This window comes from Elaeis guineensis, chromosome 3 (genome assembly GCF_000442705.2).
Source record: "Elaeis guineensis isolate ETL-2024a chromosome 3, EG11, whole genome shotgun sequence".
NCBI lineage: Eukaryota > Viridiplantae > Streptophyta > Magnoliopsida > Arecales > Arecaceae > Elaeis > Elaeis guineensis.
In genome coordinates, this window is record NC_025995.2 from 125,105,577 (window position 1) to 125,116,851 (window position 11,275).

Here is an 11,275-nt window from a genome sequence, read left to right on the forward strand (position 1 = left end):
CATTCAAGGACAATACAATTTCTGAAATGATTCCTCATCTATCAGATTTGTTTGCTGGACTTGGCAAAATTTCTTACATCGAGTCAGGACTAAAATTAATCAAACCTAAAATGAGCAGGAATACGTAAAACAATTTCTCTGGATTTACTTGACCAAATTCTCTTATATCGATACAGGACTCATGGATTCATTGCACATTTCATCCGGAGGATGGGAGGAAATTTGATCAATTCCTCTAAAGCATCAAACTCCTACTGGGTTATATGGTTTCCAATAATAATTATCAGAAGGTGTTTTTCTTGACGTCGTTTGCTTCGTATGAATATTATTACATGCAACTCACAAGTTTCGGGATGAATTGGTTGATAGTGAAATTCTTTGTGCACTATAGATAGTACAGAATCGTAGGTACCGTCCGTGATGATTGGCTTACACACAAAGTATTGGAAAAAAATTTTTTTTTATATATATTATATTTTAATTTCGTGTATGAGTTAATCACCGTAGATGGTGCGTGCGTTCTGCACCACCGGCGGTGCACAAAGAAATTCTCCAGGTCGATATGCCCTTTTTCACCATCTCTCGAGCCCATGCTGCCCATCATTTTCTGGGCCGGCCAGTGTTATTCGGGCTGGGCTCGGTGCTACCGACTACATTGACCAGCCGAGACCCTGGTTTGGCCCATTTGCATCTCCTTTTAGCCGCATTCATTCCCGCGACAATGTTCTCCGGCTCCCCCTGCCCTCGAGATTGGAAGAAGAGATCGCGGAGGAGAAAAAGCGACGCCGCCTTCGGGAAGAGGGATAGAGTGAGAACCCTAACCCCCAGAAAAAGGAAGCGACGATGAGCGGGAGCGGGACGAAGAAGGTGGTGGAGGCGGCCGCGAAGGCCACCAAGTCGATCGATTGGGACGGCATGGCGAAGCTCCTCGTCTCCGAGGAGGCCCGCAAGGAGTTCGCCAACCTCCGCCGCTCTTTCGACGAAGTCAACCACGCCCTACAGACTAAGTTCAGCCAGGTAATCTCAGCCGGTTGCCTCCTTTTTTCCTTCATTTCGTTTCCACGAATGCTTTGGGATCTAGGGTTTCTTTCCTAGATTCGCTGTATTCTTCTATGGGCTTCGGTTTCTTGTTTCCGATGTATTTCTTGAAATGGTGTTCCGATCGTGGCTAGTTGAGAGGCTGGGGCTCGGATGATCTGGTCCGATAACTTAATTTTAATACAAACATCCAGCAATATATGTTTTTGAGATGCAGAGATGATTTGTGTTCAAGGATAGTAAAGTGATTTTTTCGACACCGATTCATGCCATATTCAAATCTCTTAAAAATAGACGAAAAAGGTCCTCCTTGCCAACCTGGTCTACTGTTGGCTTGCTTGTTACTTGTATTAGCCATCGCGATCGAAACTTTTTTTTTTTATTTGATTCATTCGTATACTGACAGAGAAGGGCAAATCAGGCCTTTTGCAAACCGGCTCTTCCGGCAATGCCGCCATTTCTAATTTTCTATCTTAACAGTAAACCTTGGCATCCTGAAGAATACTCCAGAGGAACTACGCAATATTTCTGATACTAGTTTTACTGGAGCTTCTTCATTTGTTTATCATTTTTCTTTTTGGGACAGCAAACAAAAACAGCTTTTGAATCAGTCATTTATTTCTTCTACCAGTGCAATATTTTGTTTTCTTCTTCAATTTTCCAACTAAATTTGCATCCACATATTCTTTACAGATGAGTGAGAGAGACAGAGAGAGGGACCTTTGACCATGAACTTTAGGCTTATGTATGTCACCATCTATTAACATTATTTTACGTGAAGTACATAGGCTCATGAGATCTCACACAAAGATACTCATCTTATTTTTTTAAGGGTTCAATATTGCTCAAGAATATTAGTTCGGTGCTGAAGATGATACTATGTTTCTTCTGCCATCTGTAGTTCAATAATGGTATATCCATATGCATGTGTGTTATTCAGCCGCATATATTCCCTTTATTTAAATTAGTTCATTGATTATATAATTAGTTTGGCAAGTAGTAAGGTTAGTTTTGAAATTGTCGATGTGATTCTCTCTCTCTCCAACTCTAGAAACAGGGTTTTGTCCTCTTTGCTGCATGTATGTTAATTTCTAGCTCACATGTTATAATAGGCTAACAACTATTACTTGTCATTCTCTTGTTACTCATGTAGGAACCGAACCCATTGACTGGGAATATTACAGAAAAGGAATTGGATCTCGCTTGGTGGATATGTATAAAGAGGCTTATGAGAGTATGTTTTCTTCATACTTATAACCTTCAAGGAACATTGGAAAATTAGTTTCTGATTGATGGTGTCTGATCCGAAGATATATTCTCATTTCATTTCAGCCAGTAGATAATATAAATTAAGATTGCAAACATAAAATTATGCTAAAAATTTTTTAAGTTCAAGATGAATATATAAAATGGAGGAAATTTTAGATTGTGTCATCAATCATTTTTGTTATTTTGGGAATTTTCTGAAGTCTGCGGGTTTATGAAGACCCGGAACATTGAAAATCATGTCTAGAAGTGTTGATTTTTCTAGGCACTCAAATGGTTCATGACATGGCATCAAAAACCTTGGCTCTTTATATTGTCGTGTAATGATGAGATCATCATCTAATCTGGTGTTTCTTATTCATGCAGAGGTGTTATTTATTTCATTTTCATGATTCCTTTTCTCGTACATATCTTATCATTGTGGAGTTATACATTGTCAAGTTATATATATGCATATAGACACACACATGTCAAGTTATATATATGCACACCTACACACCCCCACCCACACCCACCCCCACCCTGCCACACTCGCGTGCGCATGCACGCACGCATGCACGCACACACACACCCACACACATGCACACACATACATACATGTATTACATATGCATACTTATATTTTGTCATATTAATCTTGGTAAAGAGAAAATATTTAGATGATAAAGGACTATGAAAATTGAAGAAATATGTCTTATTCCACATGTTTTTCATTTGCCTTACATGTCAAAATCTTGCTAAGACGTTGAATTTGAAGCTTGACACTTCGGAATTATCAATTACTTATCCATTGACTAACTATGTCAAAGTTATTTCAATTTTCAAATTAAGTTTCTTTAACCATTTGTCTTTTTCCCTCCATGTATATGTAAAAATGTCCTTTACGCCTTGGTTGGGAGAGAAGAATAGGAGAGAAAAGAAAAGAATGGGAGAGAAAGTTAATACTTTCTCTTGGTTGGGAGTTTTTTTTATAAGAAAAAGTGAAAAAAAAAAGGAGAGAAATAGAGGGAATACAAATCTCCTCAAACTTGTAACTTTTTTCTCCTCCAAATCAAGTAGATTTGGAGAAAAAAGAATTAAATGTTAGTGAATCTTTTATAATTTCCATCTTATCCCTTTAATAATGAAGAACAAAATTAACATTACATTTCAATCCTAAGACTTATTTTTAAACCTCCCACTTAACCTCCCATCCGATCGAGACTCATGTGGATGGAAAAAATGAACAAAAATAAAAGGAAAGATGGAAAAAGTTAAAAGATAAGATCTTTTTTTGGTTCCTTTCTTGTGTTTATTAAGTTCCTTTCAAGGGTATAATAGTAAAAGAAGATTGTAACATTTTTTTTAGTTTTTCTTTTTTTTTTTGCTTCCAATCAAGAAGGGAATAAATTATTTTCTTTTTGTTCTTTAAACTTCCAATCAAGAGGAAAGAAATATATTTTCTTTCTATATTTTTCTTTTCTCTCCTTACTAATATTTTCTATCCTTTTATTTTCTTCCCCAAACTCCCAACCAAGACGTTAAGGTTTTAAGGAGTTTGTCTTGATGGACACTTATAATGGTCTTACATTTAGGATGATGCCAAATGTTCAGACAATGCTTATGAGGATGCCAGATCGAGGATAACCTCAACCCACTAGTCTTACTGTCTAAAATCACTTTCATTAGGATGGAGGGCCTGCCTCAACCCAGTTTAGGCGCTAGTTGGCAATCTGCATGATGGTTTTATTTGGCATATAGGCATATCTGGCATATCTTGGAAACAAATATTGTGGATGTGTTATAAGTTCTTTAAAGAATTGACCAATGTGGACATCAAAGTGCTTCATTTGAACAGGGCCTTAGCTTTAATTTGTCAGGAATTGACTTGTTAAGATGAGTATATGCTGTCTTAGGAATCTCAGTGCATAGTAGATGGTGGTTATTATTCATTCCAGATCTCGTACGTTGTCTGAGAAGATGATTTGTTGGAGGTTGTTATGAATCTAGCTGAGGAAGGCACGCCATTGTCCTCTATGTCTTCAGGGAGGCTCAAGAGAGGACCACATAATATCTTGACAAAGAAAGGGGAGAGATATGCCCAATATACTCTTCTTGATTTTTTTTTTTTTTAATTTTCTTTGGAGGTTTGGCAAGTGGAGCATCTTCTAAGCATGTAATGTGTTCAGGTTGAAAGCACCTTAACAGTCAGAATTTGATATGTTCTAGACAAGGTTCTCTATCTCTGCGACCACCCTATTGTAGTGTCGGTATACTATACGGTACGAGACGGTGAGGCATATCAAGTATCAGTACGGTATGAGACTGCATACCGGTATGGTATGGTACCGATTAGTATGGCAAACTTTGATTCTAAAAGTAGTTACAGGCCTTTATGTGGAAGTGAATTGGGAAATTCTAATTTTAGAAATGCATAGAGGCCTAATTGTAGAAGAAAGTGTTATTAGTTAGTCATCTGGAAGATCACATTTGGAAACTTATGGTGTGTGACAAATGTTGATTGGTTTGAAAGGGGAAAACAGAGAATCTGTCAGAAAAGAACCCTAATCAACCACTTATTTTACAGTATGGCTCTACTTTCATCTGCTTCATTTGTTATTCTTCCCCTCTTTCTCTCTCTGTCTTGGAGATGGAAGCTCTAGTAGGTATTAGTAGTGCTTGGAGTATGAACATTGTTTGCCTCTAACCTTTAACTATTATGTTAGAATCTCCTCTCTCTCAACTAAGTTTTATCACAGATCCTCCTCTCTCTCAACCAAGTTTCATCACTAGATATTTGTTTTAATGGATCATCTTATAATATAAAGGTTTTAATTAATTTTTATTTCACATTTCATGAGCTGGAAAATTTCATTATTATCCATAAAGTGCATATAGTATCTTCTACATCTAGATGGGCAATCATCAAGTTGGTCTGCTACTTATCCCATGAGAATTTTTAGGAGCAGTTTTTTCACTCCATGCTGGATGCTGAACAGGATTTGATTGATTGATGCTATTGCTGATCTGGTCTCAAAGATTTATATTTTAGTTTTCTTCAGCAATTTGAGGAAATTAGAATCCAAAACATTTCATTTTTCTGGAAGTTAATGTGAAGAGTTATGCCATTTTTCTACAATTTAATGTACTAAAAACCTAACATATTTTGGGTCATGATAAAATAACCAAGAAGTTTCTGTTCATATTTTATGTCCGATCAATGACTTGATTCTTGGATGAGAATTCATGGGTTTGATGATCTGAACCCAACAACTAAGTTCTTTAGTTCAACCTTCAACTTTTGAGGTTCATTTCAGTAACATGATGGATAGGGCTGGAAGTGGGCTCAGACCGACTTCAGGTCAGGCTACGAGTTGGGCCCGAACAATATTTTGCCTGGGTTTGGGTTTAGATATAGAGCCCCTTTTTTTGGGCCAGGTATGGGTTTAGATATAGAGATCCCTTTTTTTTGGGTTGGGCTCGGATATACCATTGGGTTGACAGGGTTCGAGATGAGCTCGTGCCCAAATTCAAGCTTGATCCCAATATAGGCCTTTCATCCTTGCATGCCTTGATATAGGCCCTTCGTCCATTGGGTTTTGATTTCCCCCCACCTCCCCCTCTCCCTTGCAATCTCGATAAGCAGCATCGACAGCCTCCCCAGATACCCCACCATCTTTGTCGCCCCTCCGTCGGTGGCAACAACCTCCATCCTTGAACAGTGGATGCCGGCTAGTGTCTCATGCTCCACCGCTCCCCTCCACCATGGAGGAAGTGGCCATCCACCACCTTGCCACCCTTGTTTAGCTGCCGCTTCATTCGGAGGAAGTCCCCTAGGAAGGTGGCCCCTACCATGTTGTCTCGGTGCAATCGCCACCACCTCTGTCCCTCACGGTGCCATCGCCTTTCTGGCACCCCACTTTGCTTCGGCTTCCTCCACCACCACTGTCGCTGATACCGTGATCCCACTGCAATAGAACCCTTACTAGCTGGATGGCGATCTCTGGAAGGAGGGACGCCTATTAACATCGCTAGAGTCATGCTTCGGTTGTGGAAGAATAAACCAATCGAGAAGAGGCCCAATCTACTTTCTGGGATTTTGTAGTGCAGGTTGGCCCACTCGGGTTCAGACAAGGTTCGGGCCTGGATTTTTCCAATTAAAGAAAAGGACCTAAGCCTGTTCCAAAGCTCGAAAAAAATTTCGGGCTGCCCTCGGGTGGGGTTGTGGCCTAGCCCAGTTCCAGCCCTAATGATGAATGTGCTATAAGATTTCACTCTATATGTTAGGGGAAATTTAACACAATTATAATGGATTAACCTTGAAGCATTGTCCCAACTATTTGGCTTGGCTTTATGAATCATCATTCACCAAGCATTTCTATTTAGACTCGTCTATGGCAATTTACTAATTTATTGTTGGCTCGTGCATATCTGCATTTTATGGTGATTCATCTTTTACTGCACTAATGATTTGTTCATGCAAACACCATCCTTTTGCAGGCATAGAGGTCCCTAAGTACGTTGACAATGTGACTCCAGAGTACAAGCCCAAGTTTGATGCTTTGGTGAGAGTCTACCTTGCCATTTTTTCTTCTTCTTTTTTTTTTTCCTCCCAATCTATATCTCTGAAAAAACGAGACAACAAAAATATTTATTTATTGATCTTCAGTTGGTGGAGTTGAAAGAAGCAGAACAGAAGTCTCTGAAGGATTCAGAAAGGTTGGAGAAGGAAATTGCTGAGGTTCAAGAGATGAAGGTAAGGATAGAATAGCTTGAATGCATGCCGCACCAACCATTTTGGTTTTTGGGTTATAATCAGTTTTTTGCAAAGCTCTTTGTGATGTGATTGATTCTCATAAACTACATATCCCGGGCAGAAGAAGATTAGCACCATGACCGCAGATGAGTATTTCGAGAAGCACCCTGAGCTCAAGAAAAAGTTTGACGACGAAATCCGTAATGACTACTGGGGATACTGAACGATAGATCATTTGGCTGTTCAATGCTTTCTTGTGACTGAACAATAAAGAACAAGCACCCTGAGCTCAAGGATAATGCGGTTTTTCCTTGTACTTTAGAAGGTATCAGTATTTGCTGGTGTTTTGTTAAATTTATCGTTGTTGAGAGTTGGAACTAGGTGTTATCACCTGATTACACTACGTCTTCTGAGGGGGGCCTTGCTGTTGAACCGTTACACCTTGTCGATTGTGGCAAGGCCGCAAGGTGCAGGTTTCGTGTAAAGAGCATTACGCCAATAAATATGAAATCTCGGTTCGGCAAGTAGTGGCTCGATCGACTTGGGGCTCAGGCTCTGGAATCTGGCCTGGATTGGGGGTGGAGCGTGTATAAATATAATATTGTATGGGGATTAATCTCTCCCAGCTCTCTCTCTCTCTCTCAAAAAAGGAAGGAGAAGAAGAAGTGGCTGTTGGATTGCCATCTCCACAGAATTCCTGGTTGTTTTTTTGCATTGCAATTGTTTTTTTTTTTTTTCAAAAAAAAAATATTTTCGAAAAGATTACTTTTCAAAGCTTGCATTTTCTGGTGAAAGATGGAATAACTTGGAAGCAATGGCTTCAACTGCAGTCTACTTTGAAATATATACGTGCTAATGGTTAGGTCATTCTTGACGATGTGAACACAGTTCAGAAACGTAAGCCATAAAGATTGGTCAAAGGAACCATACCAAGGAAATGAGATTATTATCATATCATCCGTGCGTCTTGAAATAAGGGACATGACAGCTGACTTTTTCTATGGTTTATTGTTCATCCCTACAAACTTAAATCTTTCCTCCCCCTTGGTCTGAGGATCATATTGACTGCGCGCTTCAAAGTGGTGATCCTAATCTAGTGTTCGAATTGAACACCATCTGTTTATTGACCGCGCGCTTCCAAGTGGTGATCCTAATCCAGTGTTCAAATTGAACACCTGCTCAAACTTTTCGCCTGTTGAATGGTTTCTCTGCAGATCGGTGATTGTTCGAAGCAAGCTAAAGCTGCGAGTATAAAAAGGACCTCATGGAACTGCAAACTAGCGGAAATAAAACAAAGAAATATGGATTCGTCCCAACTCTCTATCAAACTGATAGAAGGGCCCAAAGCGCCCAATACCAAGGCCTATAACTTCAGTTACCTCTTCTGTCTCTCCTTGTTAATATGTTCTCCCTGTTTGAATTTCTTCTTCATCTCTAGAGCTCTTTTCCGATCACCTGAGCCAAGCTGGAGCAGCAGAGCAGCCACGGAAGCTGAAGCTGTGGCAGCTCGCTCGTGTTCTGGGCATGGATCAGCCTTTGTGGACGGGATTCTTGTCGACGGGAAGCATGTCTGTGAGTGCAACGCATGTTATAGAGGCCCGGATTGCTCGGAATTTGTGCAGGGTTGTGCTGCTGATGCTGAAAGGTGGGTCTCGTGGTGTTCAATTCAATGAATGGAATTTTCCTTGTTATTAATATCGACTAGGGAAGAGTCATTTCAATAGTGCGCAACCTAAAACATTTCAGAATCTCAAATTATGCTCTTGAATTCTATAGCAAACTAGCGCATTTCTATCACTTAGCATATCAGTAAGATATCTTTTAATTTATAGTCATGTTTGTATTAATTTCTTGCATTAGTTTTTCGAGTCTGCATCGCTACATGTTTCAATAGAATATCTTTAATTTATATTCGTGTCTATAAATTAAGTCTGTCTCTCTATCTATCTCAAAAAGATCTTGTATTAGTTTTCCAATGTCAAGAGGAAATCACATAAGGTTGATATCTGATTTTTTTAGGCTTACAGGAAACGTTGCGTTAAATAAGAAGCAAACGTGTTTCATATCACTCTTGCGTGCAAAAAGTGTAATACTCAAATTTAACAATAACAACATGCATTTTTTTTCTTGGTGTACAATTATATCAGTTTGCACAGATTCATGAGAAATAGTGATATAGAACCTCTCCTTATTTAGATTCTCTTCCTAGTTAATGATCAAAAGAGCACCTAGGCTTTTGCAAAATTTTTTTTTTTTGATGAAAGCAAGAAAGTGCGCGCGTGACGAGAGAGAGATATGATCCCGGTCGAGAATAGAAGATTCATAATCATCTTTCTATCATTGCTGGCGTTGCCATTCTTGGCATTGTCATTTCTCATAAACACTATTTATTTAACTTCGCAGTGGCGATCCCCTGTTTCTGGAGCCATACTGGAGGCAGCATGCAGCAAGCAGTGCAGTTGTTGTGGCCGGTTGGCACCGTATGAGCTACCAAACAGATGGTGATTACTTCATCTCTATCGAACTCGAAAGACACATTCGAAAACTGCATTCACATGTAGGAAATGCAATCACCGATGGGAGATTCATCATCTTTGGGGCTGGATCCACGCAGCTGATCAACGCAGCAGTCCATGCTCTTTCTCCAAACAGCACAGTATCATCCCCTGCTAGTGTTGTTGCATCCGTCCCCTACTACATGGTCACCCCTCCATCTTAATCGCCTTCCAGTATAACTCTTAATTGCGATGCGACAAACCATCACGACTTGTACTACTTGGTAATGAACCAGCCCATAAAAGTTTCTTCCTAATGGCTACTTGATCTCGTGTTCAACGTTCAGGTTTATAGAACGCAGACCGAGTTCTTCAACTCCCGAGCGTATGAATGGAAAGGGGTAACATCAAAATGGGTCGACAAGTTGAACTCATCTGCGCCAAATTTTATCGAATTTGTGACATCTCCCAACAACCCAGATGGGCGCATGCAGCAACCGATTCTTCCAGGTTCATCCGTGATTTACGACCACGCCTACTACTGGCCTCACTTCTCCGCAATCAAAGCTCCAGCTGATGGAGATCTCATGCTCTTCACCATCTCCAAGCTCACAGGTCACGCCGGTAGCAGATTTGGGTAAAGTATCAGAAGAGACTCTACTCTGGGAATGTTAATTTATTAGTTTCAGGACTTGGTGTCATGCTTTATTTGTTCGACAGGTGGGCGATTGTGAAGGATGAGGGAGTGTACAAGAGAATGCTGACCTACCTGGGAATCAACACGATGGGTGTTTCCAGGGATACTCAGCTAAGAAGTCTGAAGCTCCTGAAAGCAGTGCTGGGTGAAGAGAGAGGGGCGGCAGGGAGCATCTTTGAGTTTGCATTTAGGACCATGAGGGAAAGGTGGCACAAATTGAACAAGCTTGTGTCGTCCTCCGACCGGTTCTCCCTCCAACAAACGCGTCCTGAGTACTGCAACTATTTTGGAAAGATCAGGGACCCTTCTCCAGGTGACTGTTACTCGAAATTACCACCTTTTACTTTTTCTCCTTTTTAATGCGGAACAATGTGGTGGTAAATTTGGAATCATATTCCGTCCCGCTTAATATCCTGCAAGCAGACCGGCCTTGAACTTTTGAAGCTGACGACAATGTCACCGCATATGTTTCACCATAGCTGATAGCTTGCATAAAAATTAGACCCAAGTAAATGTCAAAGCATCTTTTAATAAGTTCTCTTATGATGAACGGTCTTTCGGCGCAGCTTACGCTTGGTTGAAGTGCGAGAGGGAGGAAGACAAAAACTGCTATGCTGTATTGAGAGCTGGAGGAATAATCTCCCGCTCGGGGTACAAATTTGGAGCAGATGGCCGCTACACTCGTCTGAGCCTCATAAGGTCGCAAGACGACTTCGATTTGTTGATTCGACGGATGGATGCTTTGATCACCAAGGAGAAAGCCAGAAATATGTGAGAAGGATTGAGATAGAGATCGTACGGGGAAAACATTTATAGAAGAACACCTTCTTTTGGATATTCAATATTTATCACCTCATACATTCATTTTTTTCTCTTTGGTTGCTATTTTTCTCTCTGCATGTACCTTCCGCTAGCTAATGTGAAGCTTGGATGTACAATAGGTTTAGGCAATTTCCAGAACAGAGTATGTCTCGACGTCGCTTCTCGTATGCACATAATATTAGTGAGCTTTGTGAACTTTCATAAGCAGGCATCTAAGCATTT

At 40.2% G+C, this 11,275-nt stretch overlaps 2 protein-coding genes across 2 annotated transcripts; both read left to right on the top strand.

Moving 5' to 3' along the window:
* Positions 1-843: 843 nt before the first annotated feature.
* On the top strand, positions 844-7,563 carry LOC105040299 (ATP synthase subunit d, mitochondrial). The gene is made up of 5 exons (XM_073254869.1): positions 844-1,030; positions 2,192-2,272; positions 6,784-6,848; positions 6,953-7,039; positions 7,161-7,563. Exons 1-5 carry the CDS (start codon positions 844-846, stop codon positions 7,260-7,262), a joined length of 522 nt encoding a protein of 173 aa, XP_073110970.1. The 3' UTR covers positions 7,263-7,563.
* A 160-nt stretch (positions 7,564-7,723) lies between these two features.
* Positions 7,724-11,248, top strand: LOC105040296 (tryptophan aminotransferase-related protein 3). Its single transcript, XM_010916766.4, has 5 exons — positions 7,724-8,684; positions 9,443-9,740; positions 9,882-10,171; positions 10,255-10,544; positions 10,798-11,248. Exons 1-5 carry the CDS (start codon positions 8,239-8,241, stop codon positions 11,004-11,006), a joined length of 1,533 nt encoding a protein of 510 aa, XP_010915068.1. The 5' UTR covers positions 7,724-8,238; the 3' UTR covers positions 11,007-11,248.
* Positions 11,249-11,275: the final 27 nt, after the last annotated feature.